Source organism: Labrus mixtus, chromosome 19 (genome assembly GCF_963584025.1).
Source record: "Labrus mixtus chromosome 19, fLabMix1.1, whole genome shotgun sequence".
Taxonomy (NCBI): domain Eukaryota; kingdom Metazoa; phylum Chordata; class Actinopteri; order Labriformes; family Labridae; genus Labrus; species Labrus mixtus.
Window position 1 is genome coordinate 19594957 of NC_083630.1, and position 20927 is coordinate 19615883.

At 43.2% G+C, this 20927-nt stretch overlaps 1 protein-coding gene across 1 annotated transcript; it reads left to right on the forward strand.

Moving 5' to 3' along the window:
• Positions 1 to 737: 737 nt before the first annotated feature.
• On the forward strand, positions 738 to 9865 carry cdk13 (cyclin dependent kinase 13). Its single transcript, XM_061064027.1, has 14 exons — positions 738 to 1900; positions 2396 to 2962; positions 3066 to 3224; positions 3327 to 3466; positions 3580 to 3750; positions 3838 to 4027; positions 4132 to 4188; positions 4291 to 4392; positions 4658 to 4735; positions 5288 to 5404; positions 5490 to 5621; positions 5709 to 5905; positions 6899 to 7402; positions 8342 to 9865. Exons 1-14 carry the CDS (start codon positions 768 to 770, stop codon positions 9037 to 9039), a joined length of 4245 nt encoding a protein of 1414 aa, XP_060920010.1. The 5' UTR covers positions 738 to 767; the 3' UTR covers positions 9040 to 9865.
• Positions 9866 to 20927: the final 11062 nt, after the last annotated feature.

Here is a 20927-nt window from a genome sequence, read left to right on the forward strand (position 1 = left end):
AGACGAGTAGCCACATTGCGATCAAAGTTGCAACATTTTTGAAATAAATACAAGGCCCAATTTGACTGGAATTACGCGTGCTGCCCCTGGACCATGCGGTGGCAACAACCCGACAGGAATACGTGGAAGCAGACGTGTTTTTCTTGAACAGCGTTTGTTTTAAATCGCATCTTTGACTTGGAGTCGCATTGAAACTCCAACGCAAGGAGAAAGCTAAGTTAAGCTAGCGGCGGCTAACCAGCCCAAAAACTCGTGTTCACTTCCTTGTTGGAGCGAGATGGAAGGAGAGAAAAAGTTCGCCGGAGGGAGACGGAGTTTTCTTTTCGCACTCTAACACTATCCGTTTCATGGATTTACACGCGTGCACACACCGCGACATCTCCTGAAGAGCTGGATTTTAAAAATGTAACAGCGGTGCTCCGGGCCTTGTGTTTTGACCATGAGAGTTTAGCCGGACGCCGTTAGCTTCAGGAGGCTAACTCGCTTTAACCGAGGAGCAAAATCCGTCCTGGACTACAATGATTGTGCACAGACTGGATATATAACTAAACACTATATTGTGGGGTTCAAGTGACGGCACTAAAGTGTCATGAAACACCACCTCGGGTAATTGTTTGTAAGCTTTGTAATGCTAACTGTGATTTAAAGCTTGTGACACAGCTAGCCTGATGTTTGGTTTCACGACGCGGCAAGAAACACAGCTTTGGTGAGGTTAAAGGTTAATTGTAAACGGGGGTGGGAGGGGGGGGTTTATATCGTGTAGTTAAATGCCTAATTCAGAGGTGCTTCGGGAGGGTCGGGGTCGGAGCCCCTCTAACAGGCAGGACAGCAGGCGGGTGAAGCCGGGGAGCGGTGCTGCTCAGCGGGACAGGCACCGGGAGAAGAGGCGGTCGTCGGCGTCCAGGAGGAAGAAACGCAGACAGGCGAAGGAGAGGGGCTTGTTAGGTGCAGGTGCAGCAGACGGCCCCGGGAAAGACCGAAAAAGCACTTTTGAACGAGAGGCTGAACTTCGGACATTGGTAGAGTACGACGACGTGAGCTCCCAGTCGGAGCGGTTTTCAGGCAGCCCCTCTCCCAAACTTGACCCCCACGCTGACAGCCTCTCAGCGGACCGACTCAGCGATGTTGACTTCGGGGAGTACAACGGACCAGCAACCCCGGAGAGAAGCCACACGAGAGACAGGGAGGCTGTGTGTGTTGGCAAAGACGAACAAACAAGAGGACCATCTGACAGGAGCAAGGAGAAGGAGTCAGGCCGGAAAAAGGACCGCCAGAGCCGGGAGAGAGACTCCTCAAAGGCGAGGAGCGCAGTCGGTCTTAGTGGGTCTAAGAATCACAGAGACACTACAAGAAGCAGTGACAGAAATGGTAAAAGGACATCTACATCTCTATCCTCACAATCTGCAGATAAGAAGGATCCAAAAAGACACAGGAGTAAAACAAGATCTGACAAGGAGCCCCCATCTGCATATAGAGATGCTCCACAGTCTTACAGAGATGACCGTGAAGACCTCAGGACATACAGGAGAAGTCCTGGTTTGAAAGCAGAAAGTCCCTATGGGACGTCTTATTCCTACAGCTACCAGTCTCCTGGTGGTTATAACCAGCAAATATCTAGAAGAAGTCCAACTTATGGAAGCAAAAGACTGTCTCCCACTTCCACGTATTATGGTCGGGATGCAGATGTGTACGGAGCGTATGGTGTGACAAAGTCTCCCAGTTCATACTCCAGCAACAAAAGGAAGAGGTCACCCACGAGCCCTGTGAACTATCGCAGGTCCCCAAGTTATGGACGACATAGTCCCTACGAGCAAGGCGAGTTTGGTTCAAGCCCTTATGGGAACCGGAGGAGATCAAGAAGTCCCTACAGGAAGTCGCTGAGCCCAAGTCCAGATGTCAGGTGAGTTTTTACAAAGCCGCTTAGAGGACGGTGTTTGCTTATTTTTTGGGGCTTGTAGTGTATTCATGTACTGTATTAACACTATTGTTTATAATTACTAAGTTGTGCTTCAGATTTAATGGTTTAGGATTAGTTAGGGATTTTGCATATTAAAAGTAATCACAAGTTTTAATTTGACTGGTTCAACATCGGTTATAAAATGCAAGGTGTGATATAATTGTGCAACTCAAAGAAGGACAGAGTTTTAATTTGCTTGGACCACACTGTCTTAAGTCTTGCATGTGAGATGCATGTGCTTCATGTACAATGTGTGTCATGACTTCATTTGTATGTTACGATCTGTGGCTCAGTATTCTTCAAATTTACATACCCACTTTTTTTATTATTTCTTTTTATTTATTACTTTTTTATCTAATGCAAAGGGATGGACAGCTGTCACATCAATTTCACAAAGCTGACGCAAATTCTAAAGGTGTCTGTTTCCTTTCATTACAGGCGATCTGCTAGGTCACGTAGCAGAAGTCCGTATACATCCTCAAGGCATTCGCGTTCACACAGCCATCACAGACACTCGCGTTCCCGCAGTCGCCCCTCCAGCCTCTCACCTAGCACGCTCACCTTCAAAACCAGCCTTGCTGCCGAACTTAGTAAGCAGAAAAAAGCCAAAGCAGCAGAAGCAGCTGCCAAGGCCAAGAACGCCAGCAACGCATCTACTCCAACCAAGGGTCCCTCATCTGCTCCTCAGCCCAGCCCCAAGTCCAATCACTCTTCCAGGAAGGGTCGCCCTCCCTCCCCACCACAGCCGGAGAAAGGTCCCAGGACTCCCACATCCAGCCAGCCTCAGTCCCCCTCTGACAGGTCGACCAAGAGGGCAGCAGAGCACCAGACCAGCAGGGACAGAGACGTCAAGGGGAAAGACGACTCTGTACATCGGGACAAAAGGAAAGCGTTATTATCTGGACAGATCAAGGACAAGGAAAGAGCCAATGTCCCACTCCTGTCTGCTCTATCATCCCTACCGCTGCCTCAAACAGTTCTTGAGCACATGGATAAAGGAGACAGGTATGGGTGGTGTTATTTGTTGACCTATAATTTAAATTCACACCTATACCTGATTGTGAAGACTTACTCAAAATTATGTATTTCCACTGTTTTCTTCTATCAGCTTGAAGGACAGCTTACTCTCAGGAAAGAAAAAGTCAGAGAGAAAAGCCCGTCAGCTGCTTACTGACCTGCCTCTGCCGCCTGAACTTCCTGGTGGCACGTCTTCCCCGCACAGCCCACCTGACGACAAAAAGTCTGGAACAATTCGTAGACGACCCAAGTACGTTAATGCACATTTAGTGTCCTATACTGTCTTTTCTTCTGCTATTGTTTGATGTATATTCACTTGGCTCACACTGGAATCCTTTCTCCTAAATACTAGAATTTGTGGCCCACGATATGGAGAGATTAAAGAAACGGAGATAGATTGGGGGAAACGCTGTGTGGACAAGTTTGAGATCATTGGAATCACGGGGGAAGGCACCTACGGTCAGGTGTACAAAGCTAAAGACAAGGACACTGGTAAGTGTGTTATTAACATGGAGCCATTCTCAGTGTTATTTAAAGGCCACGTAAAGCTTGACTAGCTCCTGATGTGGTCCTGACATGTTTTTTTTTCTTCTTCTGTTTTATAGCTGAGATGGTGGCTTTGAAAAAGGTTCGACTGGACAATGAAAAGGAGGGCTTCCCGATCACGGCCATCAGAGAAATTAAGATTTTGAGACAACTCAACCACAAGAGTATCATAAACATGAAGGAGATTGTCACGGACAAGGAGGATGCTCTAGATTTCAAGAATGATAAAGGTACATTATAGTTTTACTCTGGAACATAACAGAAATTAGTTTGATACATGTTTTTTAGTGACTAAATCGTTCATTCCCTCGCCTCAGGTGCTTTCTATCTGGTATTTGAATACATGGACCACGACCTGATGGGTTTGCTCGAGTCTGGCCTGGTCCATTTCAACGAGAGCCACATCAAGTCTTTCATGCGACAGCTGCTGGAGGGCCTCGATTACTGCCACAAGAAGAACTTTCTGCACAGAGACATCAAGTGCTCCAATATTCTGCTCAACAACAAGTAAGTGTTGCACTTTTTTTTTTTTTTACACTCAAACTGAATGGAAAGTTTTCACGTTTTCTTACATAACCCCACACATTTTGTTTCCTTCCCGTTCTAATCAGAGGTCAAATAAAGCTTGCAGACTTTGGTCTTGCTCGGCTGTATAACTCAGAAGAGAGGTGAGCACTCCGCGACGGTTAATCTGAACATTTTCTTTCATTCTCCTGTTTGTGATAAGGCTTAAAGCTTTACCCTCTTGTCTTATGTTCTTTTTTTTTTAGTCGTCCATACACCAATAAGGTGATCACACTGTGGTACCGCCCCCCAGAGCTGCTTCTGGGAGAAGAGAGGTACACGCCGGCGATCGATGTGTGGAGCTGCGGGTAAGAACGAGACTGCAGAATAGATGACGGTGGTTTTTCTGTCATAGATTTTCCCCCTGTAATTTGACCGTCATTTAAATCATGAATTGTGCCGTACTCGCAAGTGTTACAATCTTTTTTTACCCTCGTAAATCTTCAACATGAATCTTGGAGGTTGATTATTTGTTTGTCTTCTCCAGTCTTTGTCGTTTCTTTTATAACTAATGTCTCAAACATGTGGTGTCACACTTAATCATCTGCTGTCTTTTTTTGTATTTTTTCACAGATGCATTCTGGGAGAACTGTTCACAAAGAAACCAATATTTCAAGCCAATCAAGAGCTCGCTCAGTTGGAGCTAATAAGGTAGGGGTTTTTTTGGCTAAAGAATTCAAAAAGGGAAATGTCAGATGTTTAGATTTGTCTTGTTCCCACACAGCGGCTCACCCACTCAAACCAGAGACAAAAACAGGAAGAGAAAGCAGAGCTGATTTCTTTCACTGCTTCAATGCGTTGGTTTCCATATTAGACATATTACTAAGAAGCAACAAGAGGTGTTTTGATGAACAGGCCTCGCATGTTTTGTCATCACTGCCGCTGTTATATGAAGTGTGAAGGTGGTAATTAGTTCAGTGGAAACCCTGAAAGTGTGTACAGATCTTTTATTCCTCCGTGAGTGTGCATCAGAAACGTTTGGAGACTCTTTACGTTTCCTCTCTTTCACTTTGAAACTCAGCAAAGTACGGCAAGAAAATAAGCTCCACCGGAAGCAAACGTGATTCACTTTTTTTAGGAACAAGTCAGGCCTGTTCTCTGGGTGTTGTCAGAAGTCATAATGTGATATGTAGAAGGTCACCGTAGTTTATTATGTCCACACTTTGCCGCTCTGCTTAAACCAGATACATTTCTGTGTTTTAGCCGAATATGTGGCAGTCCGTGTCCTGCTGTGTGGCCAGACGTGATCAAACTTCCTTTCTTCAACACCATGAAACCAAAGAAACAGTACAGGAGGCGGTTACGAGAGGAGTATTCTTTGTAAGTAGATTTTAATGTGTAAACAATGTATAACAGATAAGACATCTATTAGTGCTTTTTACTGAAAGTTGCTTCTGCTGTGCAGCATCCCTCCCTCTGCCCTGGACCTGTTTGACCACATGTTGAACCTGGACCCCAGCAAACGCTGCACAGCTGAACAAGCGCTGGGCAGCGAGTTCCTGAAGGACGTGGACCCCGACAAGATGCCCCCACCAGAGTACGTTTCTTCCCATGTTGCAGCAACATGTTCATCCTTCCCTTTACAAGCAGGATCATTATTCACAATTTCTTGTTGTCTCTCCAGTCTCCCACTGTGGCAGGACTGTCACGAGCTGTGGAGTAAGAAACGTCGGCGGCAGAAGCAGGTCCCAGAGGAGCTGGCGGCCCCCAAGGCCCCACGTAAGGAGCTGGGCCTTGACGACAGCCGCAGCAACACCCCTCAGGGCTTTCCTGCTGCTGGAGGTGTCAAAGCTCAGAATGCAGCAGCGTCTGCACTGCTCGGTGAGTTCAGCTCCTGTGTGTATTTGTGATGTGTTAATATTGGCTCATCTGTCATCTGGTTAGGAACTTTGATTTGTTATTCCATGGATGAAAGGGGCTGGGCTCTTTGAACCACCTGTGACATGATGTACAGGGAACACCTTATACAGTGTAAAAACACACAAAGTACTTCAGCTGGACTTGAGTAGTTTGTCAGGTTTTAGAGGCCGTGGACGTTTGGCTGATATGCAAAGTAAACCGTTTTTGATGTGAAACTACACCACACTCAGAATATGACTCATTTATTTCCTCACAATCTTGTACATCTGTCTTTTCTCTCAAGTCATTAGATGATATATTTTATGTTTTTAGACGACACACTGAAACAATCCTGTTAAGTCAACTCCTAAAACACTGTTTATTATTCTGAGCTCCATCAGGCGCTGAGCCACGTTCACATGATTATTCAAAGTCTTAAATCCAAATGAAATTAGATCACCAGTAAGAGCTTTCAATGTTAAACAGACAATATGTTTTTCTTATTCAACTAAATCTACTTCTACTGAGGAAGTTTACAAGTTAATACAACAATAGTGAATGTAGAAATCTGTTTTCACACAAACTAATCACTTATCCTAAGACACAAAAACATGTCAGAAATCAACAAAAACACTTTTAAATTGTGAGAAGTCGATCTTTAACATTCTAGTGCAAACGTCAGATCAACTCGGCGATCTAGAGTAACCAAATTGGATGACATGTAAATTGAAATAATCACCCAAGTCCAAGTGGATTTTTGTTTTAACATACAAAAGTCACCTGGTTTGTATTTAAATTGGCATAAACTCTTTCTAAAATCAACATACTAAATACTGTTAAACAAAAAAAGAAGGAACAAATGTATTATTTTAAGAAGCTGTTAGATAAACCCAGACTTTGTTTTTAATCCAACATAGATGTTCCAAGGTGAAATATAAACCTCCCTGCTCAGGTTAATTTTCTGTTTTCTTACAGACGCAAAGGGTCCAAACTCCCAGCTAACCCAGGAGCAGCTGGCGGTCCTGCTGAACTTCCTCGGCCAGCCGAAAAGCGCCGTCAACACGGCCCAGTTTGTCCAGTCCATGAGCACCAAGGTCAATCAGGAAACATTACAGCAGCTGTCCAAAGCTCTCGCTCCGTCTGACCCAACTGAGCCTCCGCCTCAGCCTACACCCACCAAGCCCCCGCAGCCCCCAGCTCCTGCAGGAGTGCCCCGCACGCCACCAATGCCCAAGCCTCCTTCACCCCCCATGTCGGCACCATCGGGTAATCCAGAAGGAGAGGCCGCAGCAGCCACGCAGACGGCCATGACGATGCTTCTGGCTCAGCTCCTCCAGGCTCAGCAGGCTCCGAGGCAGGAAGCAGCTGATGGAGCAGAAGGAGCGGAGAGTACCAACCCTGCAGGAGCAGCAGCAGCAGGAGGGAAGCTCCTACCCCCTGAAGTCAAACAGCCTCCAGAGCCCAGTCCAGTCTCTCCAGGTAAGATTTATTTTGGTTAGACTGTGTAAAGCAGAGAGACAAATCTCTTCATTTTAAGTAACTGAGCTGTTCTGCAATTAAGGAAATTGGCAGTTGTGAGTTCTGATCAGATATCGGTGTGATTGTCTCAAAAAATGAATACTTCTCTCGCTGTATCAGTGTGATATGAATGCTATAATCAGTGTATGGCCTGAGTCAGTGTGAAACATCTAGTAACAAGAACAGAACCCCAAAAATTAAATGAATGCATTTCAGCTGTCTTAATAATCTATTCTGATGAGTCAAAACTGGAGGTAAATATAAGTAAACAAATATAATAAACATTTTATGGTCTGTAACTTCAGTGGTTTACCATGATGTTAAAAGACTGGTTGTATTGTGTGTAGTCTGATTAAAATAGGACGTTTCAAATACAATGAAAGAAACACGCATTTTAGGCTAAACGAGGAGACACCGATTATGCTCCTCAGCTGAAGGAGTTAAACATATTGAAGTTGTCCTTGATTTCATCTTTCGACAGACAACAAGTTTGCCATTTTTGTTTTCTTTGGCATGTGATATAATCGGTCAACTGGACGAAGATCCCACAGTCACTAGCTGAAAGGGGGCATATCACCACCTACAGTAGCAGAACCAGACTTAGGTGCTATGCTTTCATAGTGTTGGCAAAGTGCAACATGCTGTGTAGGCGACTGTTTCTGCAGTTTGAAGCAGAAAAGAACAATTGACTTTCCAGTGAAACAAGTTGACACATTTTGGAGTTAATACAAGATGGTACTGGATCCATGCAGAGACCGGAGTGCTCACCAAGTCCTGATCCTGCATGTAGGCCGTGTAGGAGGCATTTTTTTTGACACGGGTATTGAATGGAAATTACAGACCAAAACAACAACTGGGTAAAACAAACAGATCATAAAATAATGTTGTTCTGTCTTTCAGTGTCTGAAGTAGGCGGAGTATCCATCCTTCCACCAGACCAGAGACCACCTGAGCCTCCAGAACCACCTCCGCATGCTGACCTGGACTACCGGCAGCCTCCACCTGAACCCCAGACTGGCCACGCCCCTCCTATAGCTTCCGCAGGTGGAGGCGATGGAGGGAGACCCCCTGAGCCGGACTACCCACCACTCCCTACAGCAGAGGGTCCAGGTTACGGGGGAGACTACAGCCACCCTCCTCCCCCACCCTTCACTCCTGCAGGGTTTGGGGAAGGCTACATGGGTCACATGATGGGCGGTGGTCTGCCTCCTCACGCTCTCAGAGAAGTGTTCAGTGGACCCGGACAGGCCTCCGGCTCCTCGTCTGCAGCGGGAGTTCAAGCCCCTGCCAACCCAGACCCCTTCCCTCCAGGCGCCGGAGCCACCGGCCCCAGCAGCATGGTGTTCGCGGGGGACATAGATCACCGTTTTAAGTACAATCACAGCCCTTTACCTGTGGAGGGGCAGCCCAACCCCAGCGCTATCCACCTGTACAACCACGCCATGGCTAGAAAGGACAGCATACCTCCTCCACCTATCCAAGCACCAGGCCAGGCCTGGGGCTCACCCTCCCAGGTCGGGGCTCCACCACTACCCCTCGACTTTGTCCCACACGTGAACTCGACGGCAACAATCAGAGGACGAGGCCTGCCTTTCTGAAAGACTGGAAATATGAAACACACAGTGAACAAAAGGCTGGAGGACTCAGATTTGATCCTGGAGCCTCTCAGGCCAGACCAGACGGATCTGAAGATGCACACTCAGTTTGTAATAACTTAAATCTGTGTAAGGCATTGTGTTCCTCCTCAGTCTGGAATGTGGAGTATGTCGCAGAAGGAAAAAAACGCGGAGGAGCTTTTCTTGCTCATACCATTTTCATATTTTTTGTAATCTATTCTGCTGTCTTTTAAATTAAACTTCTACCTTTTTTGAGTGTACATTTATCAGGCCCGGGTACATTTTAAAATCTCTACCTTAGCCTTTCTGTAACTGCTCCAGGGCAGAATAGTATTAATGTTTTGCACTACTGACTGAAGTAGGCGGAAACTATTTTAGCTACGAAAGGCAATGGATGATGTGCTTTATCTGCACAATTAGGATGACCAGTAATGTAGTGTCCTCGTTTCTTTTTTTATGGCCATGATTATGTTGAAACAATAATGGCTCACTTGATTGAGTTGATGGCTTCGGTATCGGCACAGGGGAGCTATTTGAGGAAAAGGACTGTTAGTTCCACAGAGAGACTGTTAGCACTTGGATGTCCGCAGCGAATGATGTGATGGAGAAAAAGGCAGTTTTCACTTTTTATTCCACACGCCGTTTTTGCCGGTAGGTGTTCTAAAAATCATGAGCAAAACGAAAATAACCCAAGTTTAAAAAAAAAAAAAAAAAAGGAAGCTGACATTTTTTTTTTTTTGTACTAAAATGATTTTGTCCCTCTCCCTCCTCCCTTTGGCAAATGTTTATTAAAGAAATGCCAACAATGTATTATTGTCTGTCAAATGTCTACAGGGATTGATATTGAAACTCTCATGGTTACAGGCCGTGCGGTGACTTCACAGAGCCAAGGGCATCCCTAATTATATCCAACCTACTGATTTGTCCCTCCCAATAGACATAACTTTGCAGGAACTACTAGAAACTTTTAAAGGAATGAATGTATAAAACTCAAGTCAAACCCTCTTGACTACATACAACTGGATCCATTTTTTATTCTCTTTTAATGTTTATTTTTGGGCTTTATACATCTTTATTTAGAGACAGAAAAGAGTCAGCGACCGGGGAGACAGAGTGGGGAATAACCTGCCGTAAAGGAGCCACAGGTCGGACCACAGCTGCCTGCCTGGAGGACCATAGCCTGCACACATGGGACGGGCCTACCAACAACCAGGACACCGGTGCCCCCCTTTTCTTAACAAACACGTCCATAGTTAATATACAAGTCTATTTATGCTGTTCTGAAGTCTGTTAGAGCTATTAATATTCATAAATCTAGTTCACACTGAAAAGCAACATTATTCTGAATCTAACTGGTGATTTTTTTGCAATCCAATCTGTATTTAGTTAAATTGAAAAAAAGGTCCAAGGTTTACAAGAGTGCTGCACAATAAGCTAAAAAAAAGCAGACTAAAAGAAGGTTTGTAGTACTTTAAACCGGTCTTGCTCTCAAGTCCGGACATGAGAGCATGTGTTTCCGGAATCCAAAACATTTTTTACTCTACCTCAGACCGGGCGTACTCCAGATTGTGAATCGAGACGGGTAAAAACCACCAATTCATTTGTAATTAAACTTCCAAGGACTGAGTGAGTGGCATGATGATTTTTCATGGATATTCATGGTTTTATCTCGGTCTTGCCTTGGACTTGGTCTTGACTGGGCCTCGATGTCTGTCTCAGTCTCGGTCTTTGAGCACTCCGGTCTTGGGTATGTCTTGGGTCTCGGTTTGTGTGGTCTTGACTTAAACATTACAAAAAAATATAGAAAATATAAATTCTCTCGTCTATTTTATTTGTGCATCTGTAAAAGTAAACTAATTAGTGATGAGATGACTTTGTTGAATCTTACTAGATTGGGCATGTCAGTTATGACTATATATATATTGTTTTTGTCAATCATACAATTTTTCTTCTTTACAAAAAATCATATTTTCTCCACAATAAAGCGTTAAAATTCAGCCCAGTTAAAGGAAATAGAAAGGCTTTGACACTTGATGTCCACCAATATTAAAATGAAAAACAGGCCCTGCATCGTTATAACCACTGGATGGCAGTATCAAGTAAAATATCATTACCCTTTCACATCATTTTCCTGCAGTGTGCACTCAATGCAACATCTGAATTTGGTTTCTGTGATGCAGATTGACATTCAGCGCTGCGACAGAGAGCAAACGTTCTCGCTTTCAAGTCTCACTCTGAACCAACAGACCTCAGCAGCCATGACTTCACTGGAGTTAAACCTCGACTCTGAGCATATACACCATTCATAACATGACAAGCTCCTCCAGTAAGTCAGAATAATACAAATAGACATATTTTGTCTGTTTCTGTTCTGTAGCATGAAAGCCCTTATCTTCTGGGGGGAAAAAGGAGACAGGTTAGCACAGCTGAGGCTCTTTATCAAGGGAGACAACATGGCTGAGGAGATAGCAGCACACATCAAGTTTCAGAGACCTTACACACATCCTCACATACTGATTCAGAGCAGTACGACTGTCAGGAAGAAAGAAAAAAAAAAGTGTTCCAATATCTGTCAGCTCCCTGCAGACTCGATCTTCAAGCACTTTAACTGAAGCTTTGAACATAATGGGAAACAGTTTCTCAGAGATCACTCACCCGTCCTCCTGAATGCTCCCTGTTAACGCCAGCTTTGATACGAGTTTTTTTTTGGATGTTCCCCCCCCCCCCCATTTTCACATTTATCAAATAAAACATTGCTCTCAAGGAAAATCTAAATTTCCCTCAAAGGCTTTTCCTCGCCCATCATGTCGAAATGGAAGTAAGGTATTATTTTCTGCCTTTTTGTACATTTATTGCAGAGATCAGACAGTGGAAAGAGAGAGAGTGGGGAAGACACGCAGGAAAGGAGCCACAGGTCGGATTTGAATCCGGGCTGCCCGCTGGGAGGACTACAGCCTCTGAACATGGGGTGCGAGCACCAACTACTTTGCTACCGGCTATTTTCTATAAAAAAAATACAGAGTAGCGGCTAATATACTGCAGTATGATGTTTGTGTAGGTCCAGGTCATCGCAAATCAAAGATTGATTCAAAGGCAGCTGGACTTAGTTAGAGATCTTGAAGACGTTTCACCTCTCCTCCAAAAGGCTTCTTCGGGTCGTCTAGACCATCCTCGATCAGTAGCATTCTTATGATCCACAGAGTCCACCACTTAGTCTAGATCTGGTTTTGTTTGAAACCCCTTTCCAACACTGCAACACCTGTTGGTTGTTTTCCTTGCAAACCGAGGGGCGTCCAAAACGGCCGTGTGCACTGCCTTAAACCCCGCCATACCTTCTCTGATCAAAACAAAAACAGACCATTCAGGACCGGAATCGAAACTTAGAAGGAGGACATACTGACTGCTGCGTTGTTGTCAGAGAAGCCAGCACTTCAACACAGCATGTTCCCTTAAAGTCTGATGATATAGAAAGGTCATCTTATGATTTCATTCCATAGATATCTTACATATTACTACTTTAAGGTAGAATATTTATCTAAAATGAAGTATTGTATGAACACGACTGAAGCCACAAGTTGAGTAAACATTGTCAATAGAATGATTTGTACTATATCCGACACACACTGTCCTGTGTTTTACCCATCGTATCCACATCAGGATTTACCACACGTCACAGTGCTGCTGATGAAAAGGCGATTATCTCAGAGGGGTTTCGGTTCTGCTAAGCTAATTCAGAACGTGGATGGCAGCTAGTCTGTGATTAATACGGCGCGGATGATGGATTGCAGAGACTCTTGCGGCAGCCTCCGTGAGACTGGCAGCATCATATTTTTGTGTGACTGATTGAAACAACAGTGAGTACGATTTAAAGAGGAGATGAGGAGGAAGAGACAGGAGAAGTATGGACGAGCGTGGTGTTTAAACACGGCACCGCTCGTCACTGTTTGATAAATGCCTGTTTGAATCCAGCTTTTACAAAGAGAAGGTCCAAGTCTTACAAATATTTCCAACGGAGGAAAGATATTACGAGTGGCAATTCCAACATCGTGCACAAAAAAACATTTTGCCTGCCTCGCCTCGTTGTTTTCTGTGCCAGAAGAGGTCACATTTCACACTACTATTATAGTAAGCTCAACTCTTGAACCCTGATGCCTTCTCAGTAACTTTAACACTTTCATACTTGTTGAAACTTTTGGCATTTACAGTCAACATCTGTCATTCAGTCTCAGAGTAAATTAAGATGGATACCACTGTCACATCTTTGTGGTAGGTTGGAAGCTGGCGTCAGCAGTTAGTCAGCTTATCTACTCTTATCTCATCAATCAATCAATTTATCAATCAATCAATTTTTATTTGTATAGCGTCAACTCATAACAAGTGTTATCTCAAGACACTTTACAAAAAGCAGGTAAAAGACCTTAGATATATTATGTTATCTCGTGTTAACAAATGAACATCTTAGCTCGTGGTTACGGAATGGGGAGGCATGATGCGTGAATACGTCAATAGTTTATATTCTGGGAACGTCGCTGCTTGCCAACAACGGCATGGTCGAAATTTAGTGGTGCGTTCCATTTTCCTCAGAGCTTGGACGTTCCAGTTACGAGTTTGTAACAAGTCGAACAAGCAACATGGACGCCTCCAGAAGTACCTTCGTATGTTAGCTCATAACAGGGGATAAAAACGCACTGTGTGATAGTTTGTGGAGCGAAAATCACATAACAACATGTCCACAGAACTTTCACAATACTATCAGTGTGATCGATTTACTTACACTAAAACAAGTTGCCAATAAAGACTGTAGTACAGCTTCAACTTTTATCTTTATACTTTTTATACAGTCTACGGTTCAAACCAACAGTTGAATCAATCATCCTCCTTTTCTCCCACCACCTCTAGAGGGTTAAAGGGGGGTAGCCCAGAACCCTGCTGGCCTTCAGCACCAATATGATAAGTCAACTTAACTTCTACTTTTGCTACAAAGTTCTGCTAGTCTTTCTTTCTCCAAGTCTTTGTCCCTCTTACACTTGTTTAACCATAGGCTACTTGTTAAGGCCTTAAAAGCTCTAGATCAATCCACTAACTATGTGCCTAACCTTAAGCCTCTCTTGAACAGCAACGATCAGCAAAATGCCACACACAATTAACTTAAACACACATGGCAGGTCTTTGCAGTGCATGCACACACACACACACACACCTGTACTTCCTATTTGAGACACAGTGTGGTGCTAAAGGACTGGAAAGAAGACTCTTCAAAAACAGAAGCATCTCAATCCATCAGCTAGATTTCATAAAACTTGCAAAGTTGAAAAATATGACCAAGATAATACCTCTGGGTCCTGGAAGCAACATGTATAAATGTGGACACACGAACATTTAATAGTGCTGTCTGACAGGTAGACAGTGAATTAATTCCCACTCCATGCCTTCAGTGGGCGAGGGGGTTGTACTTCTTTAGCTGCTGCCAGTTGTTGAAAGTGGAACTCAGCCAATTTCATTATGATCCACTAGCTTATCATCTTTGGCTAATCAGAGGTTTACCTGGACCTGATCTTGTTAACTCATTACAGTTCCAAGGTGGCCTGAGGACAGAAAAAAAAAAAGGTGCTGCCCGTGCTAAATGTTCACAGTGCAATGAGGAAGGGGAATAATTAGGAGTTACAGATGATTTATTAAAGACTTAATGTGCTGACTTTGAATTAACCTTTGAGATTTTGCAGTAACCGAACGATAATGTGACCCTCGGCGCATTCCCGGTGCCTTGGGCCATACTGCTCCTTGAAGAGGTGAGTCAGCTCAGCTAATGGCTGTTTAATGGCGACCTTGTTTGCTTTTTTGTGTGCCTTTATGTGTGTGAGCATTTCAAGCGAGTGGAGACGTAGCTGACATTTTTAGATAATGTTTTGTTTACAATTTTCAGTGTTTCTTTCTGACTGATTTCCCCCCGGGGGGCTTTGTGTGTTCAAAGTGGTTTTTAATTAAAATGTGAAATCTAAAAAAAAGTAGTGGCAGCGCAACAACAATTCTTCCACACGCATGCACAGCAAAAACTTTTCCTGGTGTCAGTAATTACGCCTGCTGCATATCATTTAAGCTTAGGAGGAATACCAACCATTAGCGCGACTACATTACAGGGTGTTAATCTCTCCTAATGAGAGGTTTCTTTCTAAAGACTTGGCATTAACGGTGTCATTTCAGAGAGAGCGATTTACCTGATTTTCGCCGAATGAGGGGAGAAAAGCCTTCAGAGTCGATCAATCATGATGGGGGTGTTAAAGGGCAGCGTTTCCAGCGTTCTGCTGTGTGTCAGGTGTGTGTGTGCGTGTGCCGCCCGAGAGGTGACACTCTGCCCAAAGGTCACGCTGCATTGACCTTTATGGAGCGGTTGTCGCATGTGGTGGCAACAGCTTTTTTTGTTGCTGACAGTCAGAGGTGAATTTATTTCCACTCAGGAGCTGCAGTTATGTTCAAAATTGAGGTTCACTTTGCTACTTTTATTCCAACACATTGGGGCAGCTGAGGCTCAATGGAAGTGTCCGTCATCCCTTGACCCGAAGGTCGGGGGTTCAATCCCCATCTCCTGTGTTCTTGGGCAAGACACTTAACCCCAAGTTGCTCCCGCTGCTTCTTTGGCGGCGTCTTTGGTGAGTGTGTATGAATGGGATTAGCTAACACTGATAAACACTAGAATGTGTAGGTGTGACCTGTGGAGTAAAACCACTTTGAGTAGTCAGGAGACTAGAAAAGCGCTTGATTCTGATTGGTCAATTACACATAACAAAGGCCTACAATCCTCCAATGGCAGACCATTGTGATGACGAACACACGGTTGCCATGAAGAGCAGACGGTTTGTGGTGATGCAGCTCTAATCACAGACTCCGGAGGACTCGCTGATATCACTCCACGGAAAGAAGTCCAGTCAATTTGACGTCAGTCTGTCTACTGTTGGAAAAAGAGAAATAAGACTAAAACAGAGGAGCAGAGATTGCGGTGGGTTCCCTTCATGGTCAGACACATACTGCCCACCCAGTCGGGATTCCATCCTGTGATAAGAACTGGCTCACTATATATCTTCCCTTGCTTAACTGGAACTCTTACTTTAACACTATTTTACATTTCTTGTACTGTCATTGTTTTTCTTGAGAAACCATTTAGGCTGTGGGACTTTGACTTGTAAAGATGAAATGTTTACATTTTGTAATGTATGTTTTGCTTATGTGAAGGATCTGAATTCATCACTAGATGTTGTGAAACAGCAGATTTCTTATGTCTAATGGTGAGGAGACTCACACATGTTTCCCCTGTCGTGGTCATCTCTCTCATTCTGTGAGGAGTGTGGCCTCACCTTCCCTCCGTCATCCCCATTAACTCCAACCATGAAGACAAAGGACGCACCAATCATTTTCAGCAGCTATGACCCATAAACGTCACGCTCGACTTCACTTCACACCTTACCTTTGACATGGAAGGTCAGAATCCGGTGAGTCATTACAAAGTGAATCTGTCTGTGTCAATCTGGACCAACAGGTCGGACCCCAGACTTCTTTTTAGAAGGGTTCATCAGAGCTCAAGGTGCAAGGAAGCATTTACTACAAAACTGCAGGCAGTTGTATGCTTGCTTTGAGAGCTGTGCAAGAGCATGTACAGAAAATATGACTACAAGGAAGATTGTTTTGTTTAGCTGTGAGGTGGTGTTAAATGTACAGTGCTCAAACTACAAGCTCAAACCTTGCACAGAGTTTAAATTGTTGGCTCGAAATCAAAAATGGACATCAATCAAAAACTTAGTCCAGGAAAATCTAGTTTTTTAATTTTCCTGATTAAAATTGAATTAAAGTGTTGTTTAAAAAAAATAAAATAAAGAACACCTTTGTGGCTGATTGTCAGCTTAAACACAGAGGTGTCACATTTCGACATTTCATTTCCCACAATTACAAAAACTGTCAGCCTTGTCTGGTTCAATAATTTCTGCAGTTTTTGTCCTCTTGGAGTTTTTAATTAAAAAGCCGTTCAGTTTGTCAATGGCTTTTTGTTCCTTTTTTCTGAACAATTTGATTTCACTCCATGTCGGTATTTCAGCGAAAATCTCTTCCTCCTGTGACAGAATATTTCCATTATAATCTTCAGGGTGCTCTTACTGCAGCAGATATTTGTTGTAATATCTGTGATCTTCCACTTCTACACTGTATTAGGATGACGTGGATCAATAAGATCTCAGAGGAAAAAAAGCAGGGACAACAAGAGTCATTTTCTCTTAATTTAAAAAGTCTAGTTATCACCATTCATTAAAGGTCACATATCATCCTCTTTTTTTAAACCAGTTAAAATAAGTCTCAGAGCTCCCCAAAACATGTGTGTGTGAACTTTCTTGTTCTAAATCCACTCTGATCCTGTATTTGATCATGCCTATAAACCCCTCTGTTTCAGCCCTGCTCAGAACAGGCTGTTTCTGTGTCTGTACCTTTAAATATGTAAATGAGCTGTGTCTGACCACGCCCCCTCTCTGGAAGGGCTTGGGTGGCTTGGGCTTTCTCGCACCATGTCCTATTGTTTACAGTGAGAAGGCAGAATCAGAGGACAGAACAAACACCTAGCTGTGGGAGTGTCACCCACCTGGGGGAGGGGTTACTGCCCTTTGTGATGTCACAAACGGGAAAATCTCCAAACGGCCTGTTTGAGCACACATTTTCTGAAAAGTGGAGCAGGCAAAAGATGGAGAGGATGGACTTTTCTCATAATTGGCGGGGCTTGCAGACGGACTAAGGACACTTGTTTGTGTTAGAAAAACATATTAAAGTTTATTTTGCATAATATGTGACCTTTAAAATGTGTTTAAGGCATAGGGGTAAAAATATTTTCACCCGAATGACAGCCAATCCCACTTTTATGCTTTAATGTTAACTGTCATTTCTCTGACATGAATTGAAGCCAGATGATCTGTGATAAAGGCTACACCTGTTTTTAAAATGCAACCTCCCGAACGTTATGGCTGTCCGAGCCGTAGCAGAAACAATCTCCGGTACCATTAGTGTAAATTGCATAAGCAAACACAACCGCTTTTCCATAAATGTGAAGAGAAATATGAAATCAAGCGTGAAATGTGCGAGTCGCAATCTAGAGAATTATCGTGGCTCAAATTGAAAAGGCTTAGGGGGCTGGGGGGGGGGATAGTGGGTACAAAACAGGCAACCGCTCAGACGAGTGTAAAGGTCAATAAGTCAATGAGACATCTTGTTTATGATTCATTGCTCGCTCGGTAGATTAAGCCGGGCCCAAATACTGCACTGTGTGGGCTCAGCAGTTCTGTTTGCAGTACTGTAAAAACCTTGACGCGGGAAGAAGTGAGCACAGTTTGTTCTGCTGCTTGTTTCTCCGCAGCCTCCCTGCACAAACATGCAGTTCTTAAATGTTTTTTTTCTTTCAAACAGAATATATGTCAAGTGAAGAGCTGACAACCTTCTCTGTGAAATAAAAATGAAGCTGTCAGAGAATAAAAGTATGACCTCAAACTGAGGACGCGTATTTATCTGGAGGAAAAACTCTGAACCCTGAAGGCTCTTGAACGCGTCACAGTCAAGATTGTTGCAAGATGTTTAAAATAAAAAGTAATTGAACAACAAGTATACAACGATGATGATTAATATAAAATATACATCATGCTGTAAAGAAAATTATTAAATATAAATTGTTGCAAAAGAACTCCAAATATAAATACATTTAACTAACATGTATAACATAAGAATTAAATGGTGATTTAACAGTAAAACTTTTGCAACAGTATCATCAGTAATGAACAAAATCTTATATGTGATGTATTCATCAGAGTCATAAGAAGTAAAAAATCAAAAAAGGGAATAAAGAAATCTGCAGCAGAGTGCAGTTGGATGCTGATTAAATCAGTGCAAATAAATCATAAACCAGAAAAGCATGCCCCTGTATAAATTTTAGCAATTAGATATTTAGTTTGAGGAAACTGAATATAATTTCAACTCTAACATTTTATATGGCAGCTTTTATTTTGTAGTTTTTGGTATTTGCACTGAATTCCACGTGTTTTTGAGCATTTCTGAAGTCTGTTCATCCATATTTATTTCGAGTAAAGGCTGCAGGGCGGCAGTAGCTCAGCCTGCAGGGAGGTTGGAAATTGGTCTGGTTGCTGGAGAGGTGCCTGGTCTCTTCCTGAGTACTTCCGAGGAGCCCTTGAGCAAGATGCAAAACCCCCAACAGCTCTGGCACGCTCCTTGTGTAGTGAAGCAGCCCCACTCTGACATCTCTCCGTTAATGCATGTCCACACTGTAGGTCCTGTTTGTGCGTGTGTGTGTGTAATTCGGGCCTATGTGTGATGTGACTGGTTTTAAACTTTTCACATAGTGTATCTGAAATGTTTGATTATGCGTTAACCCAGGATTCATAGCCTTTAAAATCTGATCTAAAAGGATCTTTGACTCTGAAAATCCTGCTCTGCTTTAGACAGATGTTAGATTGTGCTTAGAAATGGAAATGAGTTGATATCCAAACCTGACCACAACAACAACAAGAACAGCTGTTGGATTTCTGTTGGAATAGGAATCTGATATCCATCAAAGGAAGCCAATGTTGGATTGACATCGCTCTGACGGGAAAAGCAGGACTGTAAAGTTGGACAGATGTTGAATTATAGATTGAAATAAATATCATAGTAGAGATCTGAACCCAACCTTAAAGAGACACGTTTTCTAACTACACCACAAACTGTATCTTTCCAACTCCAAACCCTGACTCTAAAATGTCTTTAAAAACTTTTATTCTCAAGATAAGTCGCTCGAGTGATTTTCTCCGACTTAATAAACAGAAAATGGATATTATTTCATTTACCACATTACTGGTAAATTGAGTTTGGCATGTAAGATACATGAATTGCTCCTGTTGGGGCCATCACGCCCAGATTTCCCAGTGGAAATAACTCTCACTGTCATCTTATCCCCCCGGGGGACGGGGATAAATCTTAAAGACAGAACTGTTATCCAATTAAGGCTCCCACCTGCGGTCTATTTTTCCGTTGAGTTAACCGGCGTTTGGTGGACATGTTTTTTCATCTTCAGATTTGTCAAAGAGCAGGTGTTTGATGCTAAAAATGCAAAAACAATCCAAATTTAGTTACTTCACTTTGCAGGTCCCCAGACAGAAAATCTAGGGAACAAAAAAGGGTTTCTATTCCATTTGAGAAGCTTCTGCTTTTCCCCGTATGATTGCTCGTAAATCATGCAGCAATGATAGCTTAAGAGTTGAGGTTGCAGGTAGATGGATGCCCTTAGGTTGGGCTCTAAAGCGCAGTAATTAGATAAAAGAGAACATAAAAACACATCCCTATTACAGTGTCCTTGTTCCTTTTAATCACATCCTTGAAGTCACAGGATATTATGTGTGATTTGCTAAAGTTTATTTCTTCCCTCCCAGGAGTCCTGATTTGACTTGGAATGGGAGAAGTTAACTACTTCAGGCGTGTTTCCAAATTCATGTGAAGTTTTGCTGCGTGCTGGCGGTCTGCTGAACTGATGAGCACTCTCTTCTGAATCACAAACATCCTCCTCCGACTTTAAAACTGTCGAAAAATTATTGGTAGCACAGAGGCTGGAGGGGTGAACGCTGTCTGCCCTTATTAATGAAGCTGTTTTTTTTTTTCCCCCCCTCATGAAACAAAATGTCCTCATTTGCATCCTTTGTCACCTGCGGGCGTGAAAAAAGTTGGTTTATGGCGCTCAGGGTTTAACTTTGGCTTGACACTGGCCAAGTTTCTATTAAGACTGCTTCAGAAACAAAAATCAAGAAATATAAACATCATTTTTTAATATTTTTAGACTTGCAACAAGTCTGTATATACTGTAT